A 27,648-nucleotide genomic window follows, 5' to 3' on the forward strand; every position below is an offset into this window, starting at 1 on the left:
GCAGTCAGAGGTGTGCCGTGGAGACCAACAGAATTCAAAACAGCCTCCCTTAAACTTTTCTACCAATCTTTCCCCCCCCCCCCACACACACCTTTTTTTTCCCCTCAACAAAAAAATCCTTGCTGTTCCTCATAAAAAAACAAATTGTTTGGTATTCCTTGGTCTTAAAAAGTTTAAGAAACACTGGGCTAGCGAGTGTACAGTGGAAGCAATGTACCCTCAGTCGGGGGCAGGGGAAGCAACGTCCCCTCAGTCTATCCCTGGCATCTCTCTGTGCAGTGTAGCTCGTCTGGCCAGTGTGCTGGGTGCGATGCCCAGGCTATACATACATGCCTCAACCAGTCTGTCTACCATGCTGAATCCCTCCTCCATGCAGACAGCACACACAGCAGCAGGAGCAGGAGCAGGAGCCAAAGGTTGACAAGTCTGGAGGGGGCACATAGTTCGAGGGAGAGATGCTCCCAGGACAATTCCAACTGAAGTTCTGCTTCTCCTTGGACAAACGACCTTAACAAACACCACTCCCACCCTCTGCCTTGTAGTAGGGGAGGCACTAAAGGGGCTGGCCGCTAGGGGCTGGTGTGAGAGCTGGGTGGGAAGGGTTCAAGTTTTCAGTCTGCCACAGACTGTGTGACCTTGGGCAAGTCCTTTAAGATCAGATTTCCAGCAAGTGCACCAGCTCTAAAGAAGCAGAGAAACACTGCTGGGGTTTTCAGAAGCACCATGGTGTTTTTGATTAAACACACTACTAGCATCCTTAGCCAACCTCAATATCTTGAAAATCCAGCCCTTGGTCTCTCTGGTGCTGATGCTGAAAGGCATGGCTAACTCTCACATAGGAGCTGGTAATATGTGCCTCGATTTCCCCACATGTAAAATGGGGATAATAGTACTGCCTTGCCTCAAAGGAGGCTTGGGAAGATAAAGAATTTCAAGAAGGTGAGGTGCTTGGATGCTATGGTGATGAGAGCCTGTGAGAGATGATAGTTGTGTCTGTTTCTTCTTTGTCCTTTCTACAAACAAAGGGTCAAAGAACTCAGCTCACCAGTACATCTTTGCCTTGCTCGAGAACAACATGGGAATTAAAATCACCAGTTTTGAGCCAAAGTTCTACTCGGTAAATGAAGGAGACCCAGGGATTCCGGAAATTCCTGTTCGCAGCCACCACGCGGAAGGAGAAGTCGAGGGAGGAGTTGCAGGTGTGGGAGATCTCGTAGGCGCATGTGCCCTGGAAATGTGCCACAGCCCCATCGAAAGTGAAGTAGTGAGGGTCCCCTGTCACCGTGCAGGTTGTCAGCTGGCTCTGACAGCCCAGCTTCCCATCCTTCACAGCACATCGCTGGCCGGGGCTGCAGCTGGCTGGGACACACCGGAAAGCGGAAGAGGAGTCACAGCTGCACCTTTGGGTGCAATCAGCGAGCCAGAGAAAATCCCCAACCTGGCATAAAGAGAGTGAGAGGAGGACATGGCCATTGTCATCCTCCCAAAATGTCACAAAAACAAACCACAGGAGCACATGGGATAGGAGACAACACAAAAGGGAACAGGAGACAGGACTCATTAACTCTGGGCCCGGGCTCTGAGACTTGAAAGCATCTGCAGGGAGGAAGGCACTTAAGCAAACAGAGCTGTCTGATTGTTTCTTAAGTGTTCTCTGGCCTGTCTCTACTTGTTGACTCTTGTATTATATTTAAGTTCTGAGCTGTTTCAGTCAGAGACTGTTTCTTTGTTCTGTGTGTACTTCACGGGTGACCTCCTGCATGACAAAGCTGCTGGGTGCAACCAGAATACACAGGATAACAACAGAAATAAAAAGAAAGCGATAGGGAGAGAAAGAAAGCACAGGCTTGACTTGTTAGTTGGAAACATATGCTGCAGGGCACAAGGGTTAGCTAAAGATGAGACTTGTTGGGTATGTCTACTAGGGATGTAATAGTGTAATCAATTAATTGATTAACTGATAAGCAAAATCCATAAGGTTAATTCTATAGAGTACAGGCATTCTCCCCGCCCCCCCCCCCCAGTACATTTTTTAGCAGGCTGGCCAGCAGCCCTACTCAGCCCTGGCCTGTGCCAGGTCCAGGACCTCCCCCCACTGCCACTCTGCTTTTAAAATGTATTAGCAACCAGGCAGGCAGGCTGGCTCATTTCTGGCTTGCGCCAAGTGGTGGAGCTCAGACCACCCTCAGACAGGGCCAACTGCCACCCTATGCTGCTGCCTCTGTATCAGGCAGCTGGTCCACAAGGGGAGCTGGTTTTTAAACTGGCTCCCCTCATGGACTAGCTCCCTCCTGGCATCCTGCACTGCTGCCTCTGATAGAGAGGCAGCACCATGGGGTGGCAAGGGGCTCCCCAGGAGTGGGGCTGGAGCGCACTGGCTGCCAGCCCCACCCCCAGGGACTATAGAATAGTTAACTGGTTAACTGATAAGAATTCATGAGGTTAATCAACTATTCAATTAACCGATATTTAGCATCCCTAATGTCTACACTACCAAGTTTTGTTGACAAAAATTATGTTGACCTCCAATGGACACCTTGTCCTGTCCTCCTCTACTTCCCTTTACTGCCTCTTGTTCCTTGGGTTACTTTCCCTGGGTATGTCTACACTACCCCGCTAGTTCGAACTAGCGGGGTAATGTATGCATACCGCACTTGCTAATGAAGCCCGGGATTTGAATTTCCCGGGCTTCATTAGCATAAGCGGGGAGCCGCCATTTTTAAATCCCCGCTGCTTCGAACCCCGTGTAGCGCGGCTACATGGGGCTCAAACTAGGTAGTTCGGACTAGGGTCCTATTCCGAACTACCGTTACTCCTCATGAAACGAGGTGTACCGGTAGTTCGGAATAGGCACCCTAGTCCGAACTACCTAGTTCGAGCCCCGTGTAGCCGCGCTACACGGGGTTCGAAGCAGCGGGGATTTAAAAATGGCGGCTCCCCGCTTATGCTAATGAAGCCCGGGAAATTCAAATCCCGGGCTTCATTAGCAAGGGCGGTATGCCTACATTACCCTCCTAGTTCGAACTAGCGGGGTAGTGTAGACATACCCCCTGTGACTCTCACACCTCCTGGCCCTTGTAGCAAGAGCAGCAGCCTGGCAGGTATCAGGCTGGAGACTCCCTCTCTAGCCCCCCTGAGTCTGCCTAGCACTGCTCTTCCAAAGGTGGTTCTCTGGGAACCAGGTACTGCTCCTTCCCTGGTCAGGGTCTAAGGCTATGTCTAGATTGCAAAGAAAAGTCAGAAAAAGATACGCAAATTGCAAACGGTATATCTTTTTCCGTGGGGTTTTTTTTTTGGAAGAGGCTTTTCTGAAATTTGGCTCATCTACTCGGGGCCAAATGTGGGAAAAACCTCCTCTTTCAGAACATCCCTTCTTCCTCATGCAATGAGGAATGCAGGGATGCCGAAAGAACATGGCCACTTTTTCAGAAACGCTTTCCCTGAACATAGCCTGTTTATTCTCTGCTGAGCAGCTTCTTTTCTACAGGGCTGCCTCAGCAAGCCACCCTCTGACTAGCTCTTTTAAAGCTTTTCCTTGATTGGCCAGGACTCTGCAGGCTTCCTCCTGCCTGCTTTAACCGCTTCCCAGCAGTGTGGAGCAGTCACCCCACCCCAGTATCGCACAGTGTAATGCTGTGGGAAGGCAGAGCTGATCCTTGCGCATCTTGGGATTCCCTCCAAATTCTCCCACAGCCTCTTCAGCTGTTGGGAGCAGCATCATTAGTAGTTCTGTGAGCTTGCCATGCTGAGGAACGTCAAAGCGGCACAACAGCCTGTCCCCTTCTCCCTGCAGCAGCCTGCCTGCCACTGTGTTCCTAGTGCAGGACTGACCAGGAGCACTTTCTTGGCTCCCCAACTGGAACAGTTCTCTCAGTTGTCAGGTACTTTCTAGAGCTTTGAAAGCGGCAGAGGGGGGGGGAGGGATGCTTGCCTGCAGGGCAGCAAAGATCACAAAGCACTGAGCAGTGCCATTGAGGGATACTGGCAGAAATCAGTTCTGTCGACAAAACAAACAGCAGAGTCCACACTGGCTCTTTGCCAACAATAAAAAGAGGGAAAAAGAAAAAAGTCTCTTGTAGGACTGGAAATTGTGTGTCACCAAAACTGGGTGTTTTTTCTGACAATAGTCACATTACAGTGTGAATGCTCTCACTTGTCGCCAAAAGGCAGTTTTTGGTGACAAAGCTTGGTAGTGAAGATCCTTGACTGGGAAAAAATGAGGTTTCATTCTATAGTTGCCCACAGAGCCACCTTTCCTCAGCACTGCCATGGAATCATAGCATCATAGGCCACGTTTATGCTGTGCAATACATTTGATTTAAGATGTGCAACTCCACCTTAAATTGAATTTCTGCAGTGTCCTCACTGTGGAAGGTCAATGGGACAAACTCTCCTGTTGACTTCCCTTCCTCCTCATGACCTCATGACATACCAGGGTTGACAGGGTTCAATCAGAGTTCAATGTAGTGGGTCCTTACTAGACCCTCTGAATTGAACCTTGGAAGATTGATCTCCAAAGTGTTGATCTTCCCATACGTGCAGACGGGGCCATAGAAGATTAAGACTGGAAGGAGTAATCAAGTCCAATCCCCTGCTCAAAGCAGGACCAACCTCAACTAACTCATCCCAGCCTTGGCTTTGTCCAGAGAAGGAAGTTACAACTTACCCTGTAGTAGTGTCCTTCATGCTCACAGCCACAGTTCTCTGGTGGGACACACTGTTCCCCGCTCCACCAGTACCCGTCAGTGCAAAAACACCCTTCTGAGCACAGGGAGCTGCACAGATGCTGAGGCCAGGAGCCGGCACACAAGTTCCTGCAGGGATGCTCACACAACTCGTAGTGGCTGCTCTCTGGGCACCCAGGTTCTGGGATAGGAGAGGGAGTTCTCATATGAATACAGTGGAAACACGTGTGGTGCCTGAAATTGTCCTTGAACCCCAGAGCAGCAAGGCCCCACCCAGTGCCTTACTTTAATTTAAAACATTTCACACTGGTGTAGAAGGTTAGAGGATTTGACAGTGCATTACACGACACTTAGCAGCCCCAAACAGAGGGAAAAGACAGCAGAGCAGCAACTGATCCTAGCCAGGCTGCCTCCAAGAAATCAGCAGGTAGACAAAAGGAGACCGCAAGCCCTGGGCTGATATACAATTTAAGCTAAGGGTTTGCAGATGAATTAAAGGGAGCCAGTTAGGAGAAACCTGGGACCCCTAGAGAAACTGCACCAGGAGCAGGGGTCAGATCCCTACTCCACACACTAGAGGAAGCAAAATAAACACCTAATCTTTTGCCAACAGAAACACTGGGAATGATTTCACTATAGTGATCACTTTGTAAGGAAAAGCTTTTAAAGCAGCGAGGGACAGGAGGGCTCACTAGCCCTACCATCAGGAGGGAAGTCTGAGTCTGTCTCCATTTGTGACACACCCCGGGCTGGGCGTTTCAGGTCTGTCAGTCTGAGAAGCATTAGTTATTCAGAGAACTGGAACAAAAAGGGATTTCTTTCCATGGAAAAATCCAATTTTGTTAGGCAAGAATTAAAAAATATTTCAGTCTCTCATGGGAATGGTACTTCAGTAAGTCCTGGTTCCATTCTCCTCTCTTGGTCAGCTCACTGGTCAGATTACATCTCCCATGCTGCACTCTTTCCCCTTCTTGGGGAGGGGAGGAATAGTGCACGGTAGGTTCCCTGGACAAAGCGCTCAGGGGAGATGTGGTCCAGCAGCTTTTCTAAACCAGAGTCTGTTTAATTAAAATGAAAGATTGTTCTGTGGAAACCAAAACTTTTTCATGAAAATCTTCATTTTGGTGAAAGACACATTTTCCATCTCTACCCCGCTTTGATGGAACATTTTCGACCAACCCCGATTGTTAGCTTATCTGAACAACTGATTTATAAAGTAAGGCTCGGGTTCCCTTGACCTGACACCAGCAGATGGGCACCTCCACTGCAAATAATGAGAACCCAGCACTGATGGGGCTGCAGCCCTACTCAGAGCTCAGGGTCGATCCTTGAACTGGGTAGATCTGGGAAATCTTCCATAGAAGACAGAGGATGGTTTCTCTGAGGGCTCTGGGATCCCTTTCACTGATGATTATGAGGACCTGGGTTTCAGCCAGACATGAGCAGTTTCTGCCAATGATGAGAGACTATCATTTTACCTCAGAGTATGACAAGGAAAGCCAGCCCACCAGCAGCACACAGTCCAATAGCAGAGCAGCCTTACCACAAAAAGCCTCGCTCCTCCAAGGGGAGATGGTGATGTTGGTTCTCTGGCAGGCGGCTGCGTATGTCTGAATGGACTCGCATAGGGCACTGCCAGCCCCTCCTGACACACACAGGTCAAAGATGCAATCAGACAGATAGGGGCCTGGCTCAACCTGGGAGTGGCAGGAGGAGAACGGCCCGTCAGGATCCTGGATCACCCAGCACTGGGACTTGGACTGCACCAGACTCTCCTCATCTTCACACACAGGGCAGGAATCGCGGCAGCCATCGTCACAGCCAGGGACAGCCTCCGACTTCCAGTCTGCAGCGAAGTGGAAGGCGTCCTTCCCTATGGAGCCGTTATGGGTCACAAAGTCGTCTTGAGCGGCTCCATTGAAGTTCCCACACAGGCCGCAGGTCTGGCCTCGGTACTCTGGGGGCAGGCTGACAAAGAGGCTGTGGGCCAGGTCGTAGCTCACGTTCAGCCCAGAGTCGGCTTGCACAACCGTATGAAACCCAGCCTGATAAACGAGGATTCCGCTTCTCTGGAGATGCACTGGGAGACTCAGAGTCACCCCGTTAACCTGAGTGAGGGCAAACAGCACCAAAGAGATCAACATAGGAAATTTCCTATTCATAGACAGGGACATTTTGAACATCTAGTCTGATCTCCAACAGGATCCAGGCCAGACAGCTTCCCTCAGCGGAGGGAATTATTCTTCTCTACCACATAAACGACACCAGCAAGCCTGATACCTACCATGATGACTTTTGGGCAATGTTTTTAGGGTCCATCTCAGTATATCTCAGTTTACCCACTGACTGATTTTTACCCACTCTGTGGATAGGGGTTCAACTGCTTTCCATGGAAAGGAAGGATGTCTTTGGGTCAGGTGGGCTGCCTCAACTGGACTCTCATGCTGTCCAGATCTGAATGGGCTCAACACATATTAATGGAGAGCCCTGCATTGACAGAGCTAGGAGAGAGCCAGGGACATTAACATCTAACAACTGAAGGCCCAGAACAAGTGAGCACCCAAACTCTTTGCAGGGGAGCAGACTAAGGCCACAGCTACACTAGTGAAGAGACTCTAAACCAAGGGTACAGACATCTCCAGTCAACTTCATTGTTCCCCCTCCCATGAGAGGAGATAGCTCCTCCCCATAGCACTGTTACACTGGTGCTTACATCAGTGTAGCATGGGAGTAATTCACACCCCAGAGCGATGCAATTTATACTGAAGTGAGTTGCAATTTCGACAAGCCCCAAGCAGGAGAAGGAAAGAATGTAGCACCACTCACCACAGGGAGCCTCTGAGAAGGACAAAGAAGCAAAGATGGAGACAGACTCAAGGAGCTGGGAAACAGGACAGCTGCAAATTTTTTGCATTGCTCTCTGAGGAGGAGTCTGATTATGGAAGCAACCTAGCTGTTTGTGACAAAGCTAAGGCCTGTGAGAGAAAGGGGGAGGAGGGGCAGGTATTCTGGTCAAGGGGCTACACATCTTTCCCAGAGGTACTACCTACACTGGTTTGACCTCTTCTCCCCCCCCCCCCCTTGAAGAACAGAGCTAAATAGGCTTAATTAGAAGCCGTTTTCTGATGTTAATGGTGGCAGAGCCCTGTTTGTGACTGGGGGAGTTACAATACCAGGAGCTGGAATCACTTGGGAGAGGCAGCATTGCTGCCCAGCCTGTGGAAGAGATGCATATTCCTAAGAGACTGATGTGCAGCAGTCACAGCCAAGGGTGGGATGGCCGCAGATGGTGACTGCCAGCTGGCAGCAGCAGGGAGCGCCACGAGCAGTTAGCAGGATGGTATCAGTGAACAACTGAGAGGGGCTGTAGCAGTGAGCTGAGTAAGTGAAGGGGACTTTTGGGCTGCTGGACTTAAGTACCTGAGGGGAAAAGGACAACCTCCATGGGCTGGGACTGTTACTCATGGGTCATGTTTATGAACCCCATTTGGGGTGTTTTCCCAAATTAATGACAAGTTACTTTCCTCCCCTTTCACTAAAAGTGTCTTTTCTACACTCAGACTCTGTGCCTGCAAGTGGGGGAGCATTGCCTTTCGGGGTGCTGTCTGAGTTCCCCAAGCCACGGTGTAGGAGCTTGATATGGTTCTGTGATGGATCGATGGAAAAGAACCCCAGGTATTGAACCCAGCCCTGGCTGGTGCTGGGTTTAACAGGCAGAAAGGATATAAGTGTAACACAAATTGCAAAACAAGCAAACCCTATTCTGGGATGTATTACCAGGACTGGTTGTAAGCAAGGCATTAGAGGTCATTCTTGAGCTCTACTCCACATTGCTTAGGTGGATTATTATGTCCAGTTCTGGGTGCCACATTTCTGGAAAGCTGTGAACAATTGAAGAAAATCCAAAGAAAAGTCTAGAATCTAGGAGAGAAGATTGATAATGCTGGGTTTGGTTAGTCTGAAGAAGCAAAGACTGAGAGGGGACATGATGACAGTTTTCAAATATAAAAAAGTTGTTACAAGGAGGATGGAGAAAAATTGTTCTTCTTAACCTCTAAGGATAGGACATGAACCAATAGGCTTAATTGCAGCAAGGAGGTGGGGAAGGGGCAGGGAAGAAAGTGGGTTAGGCTGGACATTAGGAAAAACTTCTTAACTATCAGGGGGTATGCCTACACTACCCTCCTAGTTCGAACTAGCGGGGTAATGTAGGCATACCGCACTTGCAAATGAAGCCCGGGATTTGAATTTCCCGGGCTTCATTTGCATAAGCGGGGAGCCGCCATTTTTAAAACCCCACTGGTTCGAACCCCGTGCAGCGCGGCTACACGGGGCTCGAACTAGGTAGTTCGAACTAGGCTTCCTATTCCGAACTACCGGTACACCTCGTTCCACCTCGAGGTGTACCGGTAGTTCAGAATAGGAAGCCTAGTTCGAACTACCTAGTTTGTGCCCCGTGTAGCCGCGCTGCACGGGGTTCAAACCAGCGGGGTTTTAAAAATGGCGGCTCCCCGCTTATGCAAATGAAGCCCGGGAAATTCAAATCCCGGGCTTCATTTGCAAGTGCGGTATGCCTACATTACCCCGCTAGTTCGAACTAGCGGGGTAGTGTAGACATACCCAGGGTGGTTAACCACTGAAATAAATAGCCTTGGGAGGCTATGGAATCTCCATCATTGGGAGATTTTTAAGAGCAGGTTGGACAAACACCTGTCAAGGACAGTACTCTATATAACAGTCCTGTCATGAGTTCAGGGAATTGGATCAGATCAGTGTTTCTCAACCTTTTTTTTTTAATAAAGCACCCCTTTTAAAAATATATAAATTACTCCCAGTACCTACAGTTTTCAGACACAAAAATGTTTTTTCTACCATTGCAACACATTTGTTTAAACAATTTAATGATATCAGGGCAGGTAATGACATTTTTGGGTGTAAAAAGTACAAAAATAATAAGGCGTTGTAAACTTAAAACAAAAATTCAGTTTTCTCCAAATTTCAGTTGTGCTTTGTACCTCCCAGACTTCTCTCGAGTACCCCAAGGGTACTCGGACCACTGGTTCAGGAACACTGGATTAGACGATCTCTCAAGATCCCTTCTAATCCTATGATTCTATGAGTAATGTGCCCATAAAGTCTATAATGTACAAATGTGAACATGGGTGAGGATTTTGGGGAGAAACTTACTACAGCCGCACCCCGACTTACGGCCACGGCCACTTATGACCATCCACACTTACGACCAAAGCGGTCGTAAATGCGGAGCCAAGCTACGAACGGCGAGCCGCGCTTACGAACACCACGGTCGCATGTAACTCTATGGGATCCGAGTTACGAACAGTTTGAGTTATAGACCAAGTGTTGGTCCGTAACTCGTTCGTAACTCGGAGAGCGGCTGTATGAGCTGATTTGCATCTCAACTTTAAACCCATACTGTCCCCCTAACTGAGGATTTTAGTTGTAGCCACCTTTAAAGTGGACTAGTAGAGAACAAGGATTGGTTTATTGGGGAAGGTAGGAAATAATGTGGGAAATATTTTTCCAATATAAGTTCTTTAAGTCAATACTTTCCCAGGGAATTACCTGGACTGTCCCGTGCTGACCCCTCTGCAGGTGGATCTCAACTCCGCTCACAAGGACAAACACCTCCGATGTCACAGACACAGGAACATGGGGCAGGTTTTCATTCTTCACTTCCACTCTGAAGAAGGGCAAGGACTTTGATGCCGCACACAGTTCAGCAAAGACATATCTGCAGGTGCCCTGGAAGTCGTAGCGCTTGCCGTCAAATGTAGTGTAGTGGGGCAGCCCAGACGCCCAGCAGATGCCGTTGGTTCTCTCGTGGCAGCCATAAACCCCCCGGCGAGTGCCACAGGATTCCCCGGGAGCACAGGCAGCGCTGGAGCACTGGACAGCGTGGGAGGAGCCATTGCACCTGCACAATCTCTGGCAATTTTCTCCTTCCCAGAAGCTTTCCCCCGCCAGGTGATATCTGCCATTGTGGGTGCAGCCGCACTGCTCCCGAGGCACGCAGTCAGTGCCACTCAGCACAAAGCCAGGGTCACACTGGCACCCTTCTTGGCATGCAGTCCGGCAGCGGGAGGGCACAGCTGGGTGGGCACAAGAGGCCGGGCAGGAAGGTCCACAGAGCTCATAGTGGCTGTTGGGGGGGCAGATTAACTCTGAAAGGGACATGAAGAACCGTGGTTAGAAATACAGAAGGGATACTACAGGAATCCTCCCAGGCAGGAAATGCAGGACAAAGAATGAAAATGGGGATTACAGGAAAGACTGTAATAAAACAGAGCAGGGCAAAAAAAAAAATGGTTATGCGCTTTCTGATAACATCTTTGGGATGTGTTCTCCACATCTATTTTAATTGAGCATGTGCACGGTGGCCAGAAGATTTTCCTATAGCAATGCCCATAGGATCAGCCTGGGCACCACCTGGAGTCACACCTCCATGGTGCCCAATATAGTGCCCTGTCCACCTGTCCCCTCCTCAGTTCCTTCTCACCAGCTACTTCCACAGAAAGGAAGGAGTGCCGGGATTGGAAGAAACATGAACAACACATCTCAAAGAACAACAGTTACAAGAAGGTACATAATTGTTCCTTCTTCGGGTATGTCTAGACTACATGGCTCTGTCGACAGAGCCATGTAGATTAGTTTACTTGAAAAAGGGAAATGAAGCGGTGATTTAAATAAATCAAAATGGCCATCGCGCTGTGCTGATCAGCTGTTTGTCGGCACAGCGCGGCAGTCTAGATGGGGATCTGCCGACCCCAGAACCCTTTGTTGGCAGATCCTGTAAGCTTCGTTTCGTCAATGGAGCCATGTAGTCTAGACACATCCTGTGAGTGCCTGTTCGTGTGTATTCTAATTAGGTGATTCACAAGGAAAAGGCTAGGAGATGGGGTCAGCACAACCACCGATTTAACACCGAGTATCCAAAATGAGGCATTGTCCCTGGCTCTCTGAGTAATCGCGTAATTGAGCAGGGGTGAATGCATTTACAGAGAACATTGTATCCGCCCTATAGATTTCTTGAGTGGGAACTTGGGCTAGAAAGGCATCAGAAGAAGCCCATGTCCTATCAGAATGTGTGTGATTGGAGGTGCAGGAACACTCGCTAATTTGTAGCACTCTCAGATTTGGGACGTAATCCATAAAGATATACATTGGGCAGACACCTGCTGATCTGTCTCAGATTGCCACACAAATCTGTACTGATTTACAGATTGGATTTGTTCTCTCAATATAAAAGGCCAGAGTACATCAAGGGAATGCAACTTCTGTTCCCTGGGAGCAGACTGGCTACGTCTAGACTGGCCCCTTCTTCGGAAGAGGCATGCTAATTTCTAACTTTGGAATAGGGAAATCCGCGGGGGATTTAAATATCCCCCGCGGGTTTTAAATAAACATGGCCGCCGCTTTTTTTCCAGCTTGGGGAAAAGCCGGAAAAGAGCGTCCAGACTGGCGTGATCCTCCGGAGTAAAGCCCTTTTCCGGAGGATCTCTTATTCCTACCCTTGCAAGTAGGAATAAGAGATCCTCCAGAAAAGGGCTTTATTCTGGAGGATCGCGCCAGTCTTGACGCTGTTTTCCGGCTTTTCCCAAAGCAGGAAAAAAAGCGGTGGCCATGTTTATTTAAATCCCCCGCGGATTTCCCTATTCTAAAGTTAGAAATTAGCATGCCTCTTCCAAAGAAGGGGCCAGTCTAGATGTAGCCACTGTGTTTTGGGATAGAACACAGGCAGGAAAGTGTCCTGGTTCCAGTGAAATTGTGATACCACCATTGGGAGAAAGGCCAAGTGAGACCTAAGTTGCATAGGCGTGCGCACAGGGTGCGCCGGGTGTGCCCAGGCACACCCTAATTTCTTGGGCTGGCTAGCTGCTGCTGGAGGAGGAGAGGGATTTGTGACAGGATGCCGCAAACCCTCACTTTAATTCCCCGCAACCATATATGGGGCACTGTGGGGCAGAGAGAGTGCATGCATGGCATGCTGAAATGCCACGCAACAGGTAAGAGGGGAGACACCCGGCTGTGGTGTGACGTCACGGCCCGGGACTTTCAAACTGTGTGGCCCAGCTCCACAAGCAGCTGAGGCCCGACTACAAACGAGGACAGACGTGGTGGGAGCTGGTCGTCCAACAGGCCAAAACGTTTGCATGCAATGCATCCATGGGGATACCTGACTGTACCCCAGAACCTGAGTCCAGGTCCATGATGGGTGGAGGGACGAAACCCTCAAGGTGGCCGTAGCCACAAAGCTAGCCTACCCAGTCTTGTTGGGCAGGGATTGGCCAGGGTATGAATGGTTGTTATGGCAGTGGGGGGAAAAAAGGATCCACAGAACCCTGGCAGCAGATTGCGCCAACAGGGGTGCCGAAGGCTCCATTGGTCCCCCTGCCGGTGGCGGGTATCTCTTTTGAGTGCTTAGTGCTGGACCTGGTGAGGCCGCTTGAACGCTCTGGCAGAGGCCACCAGTACATGTTAGTGGTGCTAGATTATGCCACCCGCTACCTGGAAGGCGTACCCCTGTGTAAAACAATGGCCCCAGTAATAGCCGATGAACTGATAAAGATTTTTTCTAGAGTAGGACTGCATGGGGGAGATATTGACGGACCAGGACCCTAATGTGACTTCCTGGCTGATAGCAGAACTGTGCAAGCTGTTACGAATTAAAATGGTAAGGACGTCCGTGTATCACCCCCAAACGGATGGCCTAGTGGAGAGATTTAATAGAACACTAAAGTCAATGTTACGCAGGGTTATTCAGGATGACTCACAAGACAGGGATAAATTATTACTGGCCCTCCTATTTGCCATCCGCGAGGTCCCCCAGGCCTCCACTGAGTACTCTCCCTTCGAGCTCTTGTACGGGCACCACAAGCTTTGACACATACCTGATGCCCCATATAGACAAGCTCCTAGAACAGCTGATGGGCCCAATAGTTGTCAACTATTGACCTTACCAAGGGGTACTGGCAAATATCTTTGTCCCTGGAGTCTAGGGAGAAGACGGCGTTTGCTATGCCTTTCGGATTGTACCAATTCGTTAATACGCCATTCAGACTCCATGGGGCGGCAGCCACTTTCCAAAGGTCCTAAGTGAGCACTGACAATACGCGGTGGCTTACATTGATGATATTATCATTTTTAATACACCCTGGAAACATCATTTACAGCAGATAGAAGCGGTACTCAGAGCACTAGTTCAAGCGGATTAAAAGCCAACCCAAAAAAGTGTTGTTTTGGCAGCCATGAAGAGTCCTACCTTGGATATACGGTGGGAAGAGGACAGTTCAAACCCCTTGTGGACAAAATAAAGGCTATACAAGATTATCCACTCTCAATGAAGAAGAAGCAGGTACGCCAGTTTCTATCTAGGTATTATCTCCAGTTTGTAGCTGATTTTGCGTCAGTGGCGGCCCTGCTAACAGACTTAACAAAGAGTGGACAGCCTCAAAAGGTAAGATGCTCCTAGCAAAACACCCAGGCTTTTCAGACGCTGAAAGAGCATCCAGGTAACGCTCCAGTGTTACTGCAGCCCAATGTTTCAAAACCGTTCATACTGCAGACTGACGCATCCGAGGTAGGACTGGGCGCGGTGCTAGCACAGGAAATAGAGGCAGGGGAACACCCAGTTTTGTATATTAGTTGAAAACTGTTCCCTCAGGAAAAAAACTATGCTACCATAGAAAAAGAGGCTCTAGCGATCAAATGGGCCATAGACGCACTTCGTTATCTTTTAGGAGACCGTTTCTTATTAGTGACAGATCATGTGCCATTGAAGTGGATTCGGACAATAAGGGACACGAATGCCCGAATCATGCACTGGTACTTGACAATGCAACCGTACTGCTTCGAGGTGGTGCACCGACCGGGAGTGGTGCACCAGAATGCAGACTTTTGGTCTCGGATACCGGAGCAAGAAGAGGAACCAGGGGCGAATACAGATGGTATCATAAGGGGGGAGGAGTGTTAAGGTGGTGAGCAACCCCACACTGGACAAAAGTCCCTGGAGTATGGGGGAAGAGGGCTGAGCACCGGGCACCCTCCAGAGGTGGTGGCAGGGGAAACTGACAGGTGCTTGCCAAGGTTGGAGCCCCAGCAGGATGCACGGGAGCACCTAACAGCCGGGGGTCGGGAAAAGGAGGAGCGAGGAGTCCAGAGGACACTGGCGCATGTGCCTCCGAAAGGGAGCGACTGTTGCCAGCGTTTGCACAGCTGCACGGAGTGACATCCCAAAGGGAAGGGGGCGGGGCGAAAGCAGCTGGGGAAACGGAAGGACATGAGCGGGGGCGGGGAGGTTATAAGAGGAGTCCTCCTGACGAGGGAAGGAGAGGACAAGAGGAGGAAGGAACAGGAGCAAAGAGGTAACAACAAAGAGGGACAGGCAACGCTGTCCAGCAATTGTGCCCTGAAAGCCTCCTTTTTTTCCTTTGGGAGTCAGGACTCATAGACTTTAAGGTCAGAAGGGACCATTTTGATCATCTAGTCTGACCCCCTGCACAGTGCAGGCCATAGAATCTCACCCACAGGCGAGTGAGAAGGAATTGAGGAACTGAGCCAGGGTGGGCAGTTAGGAGCCTGCTTGAGGGCTGGTGCATTGTGGCAAATGGCCCCGCCAGCCAGGTGTGCGAGCATGCTCACATGCCTTAGGGCCCTGGGACAGGACCTGGAGAGAAGGTGGGCCCAGGTCTCCCTCAGACCCATACTGGCCCCAGAGGGGCATGGAATTAGAGGCACAAAAAGGACAATTAACCTCAGGCCACTTGGCAGCCGTGGTAGTGAGACTCTGGTGGGACCAGTAACCCTGTGACACCCTCTGCTCTTTATTTCCCACCCCCTTCCATCTTTTTCTTTCCCTCCCGTCTCTTCTCCCCTATTTATTTTGGGTCTGCTCATCCTAAACTCAAAATTCCGGTGATCTGAAGAAGTGGGCTGTGCCCACGAAAGCTCATGATCCCATCTACGTGCTTTGTTAGTCTATAAAGTGCTACCAGACCATTTGCTGTTTTTTAAGTTTATCCTATATAGACTAACTGGGCCCTGAAGCTTCCGAGCAAGGATGAAGCCATCCAGTGCACAGAGACACACAAATCCGCGGATATCCACTTTATATCGATGGATATCTGCATCTGCAGATGAGGCTGTAGATCTCCATGGCTGAATCTGGTGGATGCAGATAGAAATTTTGTATTTAGAACCCTGCAAATCTGCAGATATGTGTTTTAAAGCCAGGGTATCCTGGATATGAATGCAGATATCCATAGATCATATTTGCACCTTGGTGCAGAGCACCAGGAAGTGGCTAACCAGCTAGTGGTGGGGCTGTGGATGCTGTCAGTGTAGTGACAGAAATGGTTTGTGTCACTACAGTTGGGCAGCACAGCCATAGCACACCCAGGCTCTAGCCCCAGTGCTTGGATTTCCAGCAGCACAGTCTCTGTGCCCTGGCCAGAACTGGGGATCCAGCAGCCTCGGTGATTGGACAGCTGGGTCAACCCTTGAGTCCCCCACCTAATCCTCTGCCCTGAGTGACCCCACACCCTACAACTTCCTGCCATGACCCCTGCCATGAGCCTCCCCTATTCTGTGCTCTGACTCTTACACACCACACAGCCCAACCCCTGCCCTGACTCTTAAATTCCCCTGTATCTCCCCTCATTACCCAGGCCCCCAGCCTGAGCTCCCCCTCCCCCACATACCCAATCCTCTTCCCTGAGCCTCTGCATTCCCTCCCACTCCTACATTTCTTACAGGAACTGTCTTATCCCAACCCCAATTTCCCTGCAATATGGTAGTACAATAAGTTAAGCTACTGCCAGACAGTCAGAGGAGAGGATAGTATTGCACTACTCAGCACTGGCCAGGACTGAGCTGGAGCAGTGTACAAAGTTTTGGTTGCCAATGTAGAGCAACTGGTGAGGATCCAGAGGCTAACGACAAAAGTGATCCAAGGGATGGAACACACCCATATGAGCAAAGGCTGGAGGAATGGGCTGTGCTTAGTTTGGAAACGAGGAGATTAAGGAGCAACATTATCCTGGCTATTAAATACTTGAAAGGCTGCCATTAAAAGATGGAGAAAAGTTGCTTTTTTTGCCACAGAAGGCAGGACAACGTGCAATGGATTCCAACTAGAGCATGGCAGATTTAGACTGAATCTCAGAAAAAAGCTTACTACTTGTAAGAACAGTAGGACAATGGCACAGACTGCCCTGGGAGGCTGAGGATACTAGTTCACTGGAGGTTTCACAAGGAAGCTGGATGGCTGTCTGACTTAGATGGTATAGGCCCAACAAGTCCTGCACCTCGGCAGGGGCTAGACTAGCTGACTCTGGCAGGCCTGACTCAGTCTAACCCTGAGGTTTTGAGTCTAAGTCTGTGCTCTTCCTTGGGAATCCGAATTACAGCTTTCCTCAGGAGCAATGTGTCTTATTTTTCCAATGCAAGGTCTTCTGTGCTATGATAAGCCTGAAAGATGGGATCGGAGAAGTATTAGGTGTAGTCCAAGAGCACATGGAGCATGTCTGCTCAAGGCCGGCTCTAAGTTTTTTGCGCCCCACGCAAAACATTTTTTGGCCGCCCCCGCCTCCCCTTGGCCTGCTGCTGCAGGACAGGCACTGAGGAGGAAAGCTCCCCTTTCACCTTGCGGCTCTTTGACTCCCTCCGGCCAAACCCAGCCTACGTCCTGTCTCCCCTCCATACACATCCCTGTCCACGCACATCCCGACCCCCCCCCCCCACTCACAGAACCCAGTTTCCACCTTCTCTCCCCTCCCAGACAAACCCGACCCCTCAGTGACCGGACTCAGTCCGCCCTTCTTCTCTCCCCCACCTAATCCACCCTGCGCCCCCTCTTCCCTCCCAGCCAAACCCGACGCCCCCTGCTCCAGACCGGACCCAGTCCGCTCCCCTCTCCCACCTCCCCCCACTGACCGAACTCCGTCTCCTTTCCCGCTCCCCGCCAAATCCTCACGTCCTTTCCTCACACCACGTGCGGAAACATGGGCGCGCCCTGGGGGGAGGTGAAAGTGTCACGGGTCCCCCTACTCCCCTTTCTCTGCAGCTGTACACACCATTCCCCGGTGTGAAGCAGGGCGCCACGGGCTCCCCTCCCCTGCAAGAGCAGAGAGAGGAGCCGCCAGGCCAGGGCTCGCCTGCAGCCGCCGCGAGGGACTCTGCGGCCAGTGGCTCCCGGGGGTGCTGTGGAAGTGCTGAGGGGCCGGCGCGGTAGCGCAGCTGGCTGGCTGCCCCGGGCAAACACCTGGGAGCAGGAGCGAGGCAGAGCGCTGGGTGGGGCGCTGGCTGCGCCAGGGTCCACGCTCCGCACGGAGCAGGAGGAGGGTCTCCCGAGCTCTCCTGGTGCTGATTAGACAAGAGGCCGAAGGGACGGGGATAGGTGGGGAAGAGGGGGTGAAATCAACAACAAGCGGCGCGGCGGCAGTCCGAGCGGGGACGGTGGCAGGCGACTCAGACCGTGGAGCGCAGCTGCCCGCCCCTGAGCTCGCTGGCGTTTGCCATCGGGGGTCGGGGTAGGTGCGGGGCGTGCCCGCTCCTCCCATGGGCTCGGCTCACAAGCGATGGGGCTCAGCGCTCGCCCGCCTCCCGGCTGAGCTGTCCGCCGCAGCGCCCCCTAGGACACCGACGGCGGCTAGCGGAGCGCGCTGTGCCTGCCTACATGCCAGCCCCGACCCGGTTGCCTCTCCCCACCGGCTGCCGCTCCACAGATGTTCAGATGCTTCATGCCCAGGCTGGGCTGGGCGTGTGCGGAGCGCGGCAGTGGTGCCCCCATGCCAGTTTGTGGCCTCCCGCCCGAGCCGTCTTCCTGCCCACCACTGGGACCTCACTCTCCAGGCAGCTGCATCGGGTGTCCTGCCAACTTCAGTCGTTGCCTAGCACAGCCACCGAGGGGAAGGCTGCGGGGGGTAGGGGTGGCTGGGCTCCGGCATCCTGCCGCATGGCCCCGCTCCCGTCTCCCTTTCCTCCCCGCCTTTGTCTCCGTGCTGCCCAGTGCCTTCCCTGCAGCGCTCCCCTCCGCCAGCTCCGCCGCCCCGCCCCTTGCCTTGGGCAGCCACAGGCAGGCCCGCATCCCGCGGTAAGGCTGGCCGGAATGCCGCCCCTGGAGATGTGCTTGGTTTGCTGGTGCCTAGAGCTGGCTCTGTGTCTGCTGGCTTTAGAAAACATTAAGAAGATGCTGAAGGATTTTGTTTGTTTCTTTGTAAATTATTGCCCTGTGGAAGCGATAGGAATTGAAAAGCATGTTGCACGATATCAGCACCCAGCATCTAACCAGAGTGTAACTCTGGAAAATTCAGAGAAATGTCTTAAAAGGGGGTGATCCCAATTCATAGCTGGGGAAAGGCTCCATGAAATGACTCTGGAAAGGCTCCGACTACAGGCAGTGTTAAGAAATGTGTAACACACCACCACCATCTACTGGATTTTGATGGAAGAAGCACAGTAACTGGGAGCTGAAAGGTGAGAGCAATCATGGCCAATAGAAACTGCAGGGTTCCACCCCCTCACCTCTTCCTCTGGGCTCCCACCGGCCTGCTGCTTGCTGTTCTCCACTCTCCAACAAGGCATCCTCCAGCCACCAAACCATGTTTGGCAGCATTGCACAACAGCTGTTTGCTGGCAGCCCTGATTAGCTCATTGGCACACTGCCAAAGGGCTGATAGGGTGGTGCTGCTGAACAGCTGTTGCTGGGGGGTGCTGAGCACCCATTATTTATTGTTTCCAGGGTGAAGAGCTGACTGAACCCCCATGTACATAGCAGAATTCAGAAGTAGGCATGTGGAAAGGTGTCTCCCTTATTCCAGGGGTAAGAGGAAAGGAAGTAGCAGTGAGATTTCATTTTCAAAGACTGGCTTCCTCCTTCTGTTCTTTGACTGATGGTCAACTTGCTGAGTCTGTGCTCTGTGGTGAGACAGCAAGAGAGCCTCTCTTGGATGCTAACTGAGTAGTGCTACATGCTGGCCTCCTTTACAAGTCCAAGCAAACTTGCTTGAGAGAGATTTAAAACAATATCTGTAAGCAATTACTGCTGGTACTTTAAACTTGTGTCACCCCAAATCATTCAACTCACAGGGCCCACCCTCCTGAAAGTCCCTTTAAGACAGAAAGCCTTGTTCCTTGGAGAGGTAGGAGAAGTGTAATAAATGAATTAAAAGTACTACACGTTGATGATCAGTGCATTTACTAATTAACATTGGCAATTTGGATTGCTCCTTGGTATAACTGATGAACATCGTCCATGATGGCTATATGCTTATATGGCTAAGGTGATGTATTCAGAACACTGGCTGTGTCTACCCTGGTGGGGTGAACTGGTGACTGCATGCAGAGATGGTCCTGGGTGAATCATATATATAGTGGCCCATTGTCTGTGAGTCTGTAACGCTGATGTACACGACCACGCCCCCTGGCCCTGTATGTCAGTGCCCCGCCCTCCATGGCGGTTCAGCCAAACGCTGCACTGCTCAGCTGGGCCCCGGCGGGAGCACCGCTCAGCTGGGCCCGGGGCAGCAAGCGGACGCTGCTCAGCTGGGCCCAGCTGAGGGACACAGCGCACCACAGAGGGAGGGGAAGGGGGGCCGGGCACCATGCAGGGAGGAGAAGGGGGGGCGAAGCTGGCTGGAAGGGGGGCAGGAAGCAGAGCTGGGGGGCCGTGGGGCTGGCCGGCAGGAAGAGGGGGTGGGAAGCAGACCTGGCAAGGGGGGGGGGTGCAGCCACTGGCCACAGCCAGACCCCAAATGGACACTTGCCGCCACTTGCTCCCTGGCCGCATCCCAGTTGAGTGGCACTGGCGCTGCGCTGCTCAGCTGAGCCCTGGTGGGACAGGAAGGAGGGCGGGGCAGTGATGTACACGGCCAGGGGGCGGGGCCGTGTACGTCATCGCCCCCCCTTCCTCCTCCTGCCGTGGCGCTGAGTGGTGCGCCCCTGAGCCAGGCCACCGCAGGAGAGGGGAGGAGGAGTGGTGACGTAGACAGCCCTGCCTCCTATCTGTGTACATCACCGCCCCATCCCTCCTCCCCCGCAGCAGCCCAGCTCAGCATACAACACTCAGCCGAGCCACCATGGAGGGAGGGGAAGGGGGCGAGGCCGTGTACATCACCATCTCCCTTCCCCTCCTGCTGTGGCACTCAGCTGAGTGCTGCGCCCCTCGGCTGGGCCGCCAGGGGAGCCAACAGTGCAAGGGGCTGTTTGGGTTCCTCCGGGGTAGAAGGGGAAGGGAGGGCGGTGACGTACATGGCCCCGCCCCCTGGCCACATACATCACCACCCTGCCCCCCTCCCTCGCGGCAGCCCGGCTGAGCAGGCAGCACTCAGCCAAGCGCCATGGCGGGAGGGAAGGGGGAGGGGAAGGGAAAGGGGAAGGGGAGAGATAGAGGGGAGGGAGAGGCAGGAAGAGGAGGAGGAGAAGAGAAAGGGAGAGTGAGAGGCAAGAGGGGGAGAAGAGAAAGAAAGAGACGGAGAGAGAGGCAGGAGGCGGAGGAGAGCTGAGGTGGGGGAGGCAGTAGGAGGAGAGAGAGAGAGAGACAAAGCGAAAGAGCTCAGGAGAGAAGACCTCAAAATCCCATTTTATGACGGGCTAATTGGCTAGTTGGTTAAGAATAACCAAGCATCATAATCTGAGAACACTGGCCAAAGTCCAAGTTGGTTAGAAAGGATCCGAGTGTGAACACTAGTCAACTAATGTTCCCTGGACTCAGTACAAAGGGGTTATCCTAATTCCATTCCCATTCTGACCACCTCACTTGTCCAAATGGCATATCCACTTTGTTTCATTTCAGCTTGAAAATCTCACTGACACCGCAGCAACCTGATAACAGTCCCTTGCCCTGTACAAACAAGCCAGGTGGCAGAAACAGGAGGTAGAGTTGCCATAGGCAGCACAGGCCTCCTGCATTGGGACAGGCTGGGCTCAAGTGTTAGAAACGCCCTAGAAGTGTTAAGGGCAATTGGCACCTGGACCATCACGCTGCCCTCCACTGTGCCCCAAGGTGCCCCTCACGTGCTCCTCTCCCTGTCCGCCCCGAGAACCACCCTATTCCTCTCTGCCCCTCCCAAAAGCCCACCAGCCACTCTGCTCTGCCCACCCGTGAGCTCTCCAACTGCTTTGTGCTCCTTTTTGTCCCTGACACCCTCCCCACCCATCTGCTGCTCAAGTCCTCTCTGCCTCCTCCGCTGAGGATCCTGCCACATGCTCCTTTCTATCCCCTCCTGCTGTATGGATAAGGGGGAAGAGGAGCAAACAGTAGGGAGGAAGAAGTGGGGAGTGGGGTGGGGGTGGGAAATGAGGGTAGGGTCTAGGGGCACCAGTGGACTCCAACTTCTTGTGAGCTTCTAGCAGTGATGCTCCAAATATGCTGGGCTAGCTGACCTCCAAAAGGGAGGTGCACTGTACATAGCATTTCTTGCCGCATTTGCGCCAAGCTTCTAATACCCACCAACCGGGGATGTCAGCCCAACATGTTCCTGTGATTCAATGGGACCTGAGCCAAATCTGACAGAAATCAGTGGAAAGACTCTCTTCACTTTAATGGACTTTGGATCAGGCCAAGGAAACAAGGAAGGACTAGGGAGTTGGACGTAACACTGTCCATATATTTGGACTTGTCCACTTACCGCACGCAGCCCGCTGTCTCCAAGGCTTAACGGCAATGCTACCACTTTGGCACTGCTGGGCATAACTGCGGAGCACTTGGCACAGGGTCTGGCGGCTGCCCCGAGTGGCACACACATCCCGCACGCAGCTCTCCAAGTGGGCCTGAGCATCAGCCGGCGTGTCACACCCTTGAAAAGGCCCAGCAGGGTCTGTGATGATCCCGCAGTAGCTCTGCGATCTGTACTGGGCGAGTTCGACCTGGTCACATGAGGTTGGGAGCCCGACGGCCGTGCAGTGAAAAGGGGAATCGGCATCCCGCCAGCTGTTGCCAAAGGTGACAGCATCAGCAACCAGAGAGCCGTGTGGGGTCTGGAAATCATCACTTCGGTTTCTGTTGAAATCCCCACCAAGTCCACACAGTGACCCAAAGTAGATCTCAGAAACAGAAACCGACACGGAGTGGGACCAGTCATAGGATACGGAGAGGCCAAAATCTGTCTGGAGCACAGCGGCCGAGCCACTGAAATAGGCATAGAGTTTACCTGATGCGAGGACCAGAGGCAGATTGACCAGGGATCCATTCACCTGGGGGAAAAGCGAGACAAATGTGTGCATTAATCCACTCTCCCCAAGCCTGATGCATTCAGTGTCATGCCCACAGGCAGCCCCCAGCCCTAGCTATTTCACATCACATCACATCTGTGCCCTAGGGTTGGTCTGTAAGTTTAGGGTGTTTAATTTTCTGCCATTTTCCATCCTCTTTGCAAACTGCAGATGTGGCCAGCTTGGGCAGTTGGTCCTTCCAAGTGAGGCTCCGAAGACAATGTTTACAGCAAGCCCCAGTCTCTGACTTACCTTGGCAACAGGTTCTTCACCATTTAAATGGAAGAGGAGCATATTTCAGGCTTCTTCCTGTCGTGAGTTCCCTGGAACTATTTTTCCTCCCCATCTCTGTTCAGCACAGAGGAGATACATTGCTGCAAATCTGGGAAATGCTCTCACCTGCACCTGGCCATACTGTCCCGTGGCTATAGTGACACGCTCCCCGTAGACATCCAGCTCCACCAGGCGCGTCCGGGACACCGCGATGGATCCCCTGTGCTCATTCTCTGCTCTGACGGTGAAGTCCGGGAGGCTCCCGGGGGGCCCACAGAACTTGCTCAGGGTGTATTTGCAGGCTCCTTGGTAATCAAACATGACTCCGTCGAATGTGGTGTAGTGGATGTGGCCAAACACCCTGCAGGTGCCAAACGTCACAGGGGAGCAACCTCGGACGCCATCCACAACTCTGCACGTCTCCAGAGCCCCGCAGGCATGATCCTGGCACTGCATGGGCTGGGCTGGCTGGCGGCAGCTGCATTTCCTGCTGCAGGTGTCTGTCAAGATCACCTCCTCTCCCAGCTGGTGATACCGCCCCTCCAGCGTGCAGCCGCACTGACTCACAGGCACGCAGCGTTCCTCATCCAGAACATACCCTTCCCGGCAGAAGCATCCTGCCACACAGGGCTTTGTGCAGAGCAGGGGAGCACTGAGGTTGGCACAAGTGGCAGGGCAGGCAGGGCCACAGAAGTCAAAGTAATTCTTGGCTGGGCAGGTGAAACCTAGAAGAACCAAGAGAGACCTGTGCATGAATTTCAAGTGTGCACTTCAGAAACAGCCCCAGTCTAGTGAGCAAGCCCTGTCTTTTCCACATTTTTCATCTGAAAGTAAATGAGCCGTCCTCTGACAGCCAGCTGAGGGGAGGGGTAGACTTCAAAACCGGACTGTATTTACATGAACACACCCACTCTAGCTGGCCATCCAGCAGTCAAAGTTGCCAAAGTGATCGGCTCTAGAATCACTGTAGAACCGAATGCAGGGGCAGTGAATTGTTACCAGTGGTGTCATCCTTATTGTGCAAGTCAAAGGGAGCAGAACAGTGTGGAGCCTGTTCTGATTGAATGGGTCACTTTCAATGAAATGAACGTGCTAAGGCCGGGGCTTGGACACAGAGCACTGTGAAAATAAGTGGGAATGGGGACAGGTGTCCCTTCCAGGAGGCGGGGGTTCTCTCTCAGAGCCCCAGGTAGAGTTACATCCCTCCTGCAAAGACAGTAAAGCTCCATTAGGCTTACTGTTAAGTGCTCACTGGAGCTGAAATCACTCATTGTAGGACAGCGTCTCTGCCAAGCCTGCTTCAGCAGTCAAGTTCTGCCACTTAGAACTGAAAATTACTAAGAGCTGAGGAGAAGCCTCAAGCAACGGACCTGTAGAAGTCCCAGGAAAGAACCAGGTGGCAGCAGAAGGTGATGGTGTTCAGCACCGTGGCTGGCAGGGCAGGCAGCAGAGCAGCTGGCAGCTGGTGAGGTGGCCAGCAGAGCAGAATGGTGGCAGGAGGGGCAGCCAAAAAACCAAGATGCCTTCTTCCCCAGGTGGGAAGTGAACTCACACTGAGGCACCTCTGGTCCCTGGGTCCTCACTGACTCATGACAGCCACTGTGAGTAGGGAAGATGAGGGAGCAGAGAGGGGCACAGAAAAGGAACTTTTGGGAGCAGAGCTCAAGAATAGAAGGTGGATGGCCCTGCCTGCACACTCTGGGGTGGGCATCCTGCTTACACTTTTATGATTAAGATTCCTGCCTGTGGCATTTTCTTCCCTCCTTTCATATGCTCAGGGCAGCTCTGCAATACGGGCCACAGGTGACCTAATTTATGTAACTCCAGCTATATGGGGTTCCCATGGAGTCTCCACTGTGGATTACTCAATGGGAAAAAAATCTTCCGTTGACTTCCCCTTTGCGTATCGTTCCAGTGGAGTGCCAGAGTTAATGAGAAAGTGACCCGCAGTTGATTCAGCTGCTCTTCTCTAGACCTGCTAAATTAGACCCTCATGGATCAATCGCCTTGCTAAGTGTAGACGTAGCCTCAGACTCTGTGCTTGTGGATGGGGAAGCCTGCCCTCTCAGAAGCACCCAGGGCAGCAGTGTGATTCGCCCAGGTTACTGGAGAGGATTTAAGCCAGTTCTGTCTTGTATTGTTGAAAACGAACCTAGATATCAAACTTGGCTTGATTGCTGCCCTCTCCCCTGGCAGAAGGGTCACATTCGTACGAATAGCAGCCAAACAAATGGAGGGAAGTGGCATGGATGGAGAAGCTAGAGTGGAAAAGGGACAGTTGTGGTCTCAGCTTCTACATTCTCTTCCTGTTCCCATTGACAGTAAACACAGGACTTGGAATCAGATAAGGAAGCATATTTGCCTATGGGAATGACTGACCCAGTCTGGCATCATTCCTTTCTCCCCATTGAGGAAGCTGGGACAGCTGTGTTGCATGTACACACTGTGGAAATGCTGCCTGTGGTTTGCAGTGGGTAGGGACCCTGACTTTAGAGAACACAGCATCACACTCATCCAGCAACTACAGGCAGTCCCCGGGTTACATGGATCCGACTTACATCGGATCCCTACTTACAAACGGGGTGAGGCAACCCCGCACTAGCTGCGCCCCTGCCCCAGCAGACCGCCGAGATGCGCCACGGTCCCGCCACCCGCGTCCTCCGCGGCGAGAAAAGCCGCTCCACGTCTCCCTGGTCTGCAGGACTGAGGGAAGTGAGGTGTGGGAGAATAAAACTGAGCTCTGGAGAAATGTTTGGTTAGAGTTTCCCCTACAATATGTACCAGTTCCAACTTACATACAAATTCAACTTAAGAACAAACCTACAGTCCCTATCTTGTACGTAACCCGGGGACTGCCTGTATAGGGTTACTGGACATGTCCTCGTTTTCTATGTTAAATCTGTTTGTCCGGCTTTTTTAAATGGCAAAACATGTCCAGGATTTTGCCCTGCAAAGGGAATCAGGGAGGGGGCAGCGGCACATGCCTATCAAACTGAACATTTGGAGCCGTGCACCCAGACATTAACAGTTGCTTTGCACATGTGCCCCAGTGCCTGGTAGGAAAAGCATGTGGCTGCGAAGACTCCAGTGAGACCCAGGACACATCTGATGTGGGGGGCAGGTTTGACTCCTCCCATGGAGACACTGCATTACCCTACACCCTGCTAGATTATGTCCCTGGCTCTGAGGGAGGGAAAGGGCACTGGGTTGGGGGGGGGGGGGGGCTGGGAAGGTGGCTGGTTCTGGGGCAGAGCAGGGGCACTGGGTTAGAGCGGGGGTGCTGGGAAGGTGGCTGGTTCTGGGGCAGAGCAGGGGCACTGGGTTAGAGCGGGGGTGCTGGGAAGGTGGCTGGTTCTGGGGCAGAGCAGGGGCACTGGGTTAGAGCGGGGGTGCTGGGAAGGTGGCTGGTTCTGGGGCAGAGCAGGGGCACTGGGTTAGAGCGGGGGTGCTGGGAAGGTGGCTGGTTCTGGGGCAGAGCAGGGGCACTGGGTTAGAGCGGGGGTGCTGGGAAGGTGGCTGGTTCTGGGGCAGAGCAGGGGCACTGGGTTAGAGCGGGGGTGCTGGGAAGGTGGCTGGTTCTGGGGCAGAGCAGGGGCACTGGGTTAGAGCACAGGGGTGCCTGACTGAGAGAAGGGCAAGGCATTGGGTTGGAGCAGGAGGGCTGGGGGGGTACCTGTCTCTGGGCGAGGGGAGGGGTGGGTGCACTGGGTTAGAGCAGCAGGATTGGGAGGGGGGCTGGTTCTGGGGGAGGGCAGTGGAACTGGGTTAGAACTGGGAACTGGGAATTAGAACTTCTGGCTTCTTTCCTTCCCTGCAGGCGGGCAGTGGGTCTGTGGGTGAGATTTGAGGGTCCCAGTCTCAGCTGTGGGAGGACTGTGGGAGCTGGTGGTTGGTGGGGTGGGCAGGGGAAAGGAAGGGATTCCGGGAAGCATGATGCCTGGGTTCCTTCTATAGCCATGCCACTTCTCCCCTCGGTGCCTTTAACTTCATGCCCCAGCCAGCAGCCTCTCTGGTCCCCCACTCTCTCCTCCTGGTCCCGCAGCAGCCCAGGCTGCCGGCTGGTTGGTGGCGCTGCTGGAGTCCACACTGCTGCGTATCTCAGGGTGGTATGGCGCAGAAGCGGGAGCCCAGCATGCAGCATCCCCTCACACCATGAGAGCCAGCGGAGCAGCGGCAGCCCCAGCAGCACAAGGCGGCAGCCAGAGCCCCAAGCCTGGCATGCATGGGGACAAGTTTGCTGGCTCCTGAGACTGGCCACCTGTGCGAGAGGAGCAGCTACCACTGCCACAGCACCGACCAGCACCAGGTGTCCTCTTTTTTGAGAGTTCCATAGAGCTGGAGTTTCAGGGCTTGTCTCCACTTAGCGGGAGATCGATGTTGTGTAGATCAATCTTCTGGAGTTTCATTTGGCGCACCTAGTAAGGACACACTAAATCGACTACTGATGGTGCCATCTTCGACT

General features: G+C 52.5%; 1 protein-coding gene across 1 annotated transcript in view; it reads right to left on the minus strand.

Moving 5' to 3' along the window:
• Positions 1-5,722: 5,722 nt before the first annotated feature.
• The window catches only part of LOC102446821 (IgGFc-binding protein-like), a 39,832-nt gene continuing 17,906 nt past the window's right edge, over positions 5,723-27,648 (minus strand). Inside the window, exons 12-15 of the mRNA XM_075907486.1 lie at positions 23,313-23,911; positions 22,331-22,895; positions 10,269-10,867; positions 5,723-6,793 (exon numbers count right to left, since the gene is read on the minus strand). Coding sequence (XP_075763601.1) covers positions 6,155-6,793; positions 10,269-10,867; positions 22,331-22,895; positions 23,313-23,911 — 2,402 coding nt within the window. The 3' untranslated portion in view covers positions 5,723-6,154. The remainder of the gene's footprint in view (positions 6,794-10,268; positions 10,868-22,330; positions 22,896-23,312; positions 23,912-27,648) is intronic.

Source organism: Pelodiscus sinensis, chromosome 24 (assembly GCF_049634645.1).
Source record: "Pelodiscus sinensis isolate JC-2024 chromosome 24, ASM4963464v1, whole genome shotgun sequence".
Lineage (NCBI taxonomy): Eukaryota > Metazoa > Chordata > Testudines > Trionychidae > Pelodiscus > Pelodiscus sinensis.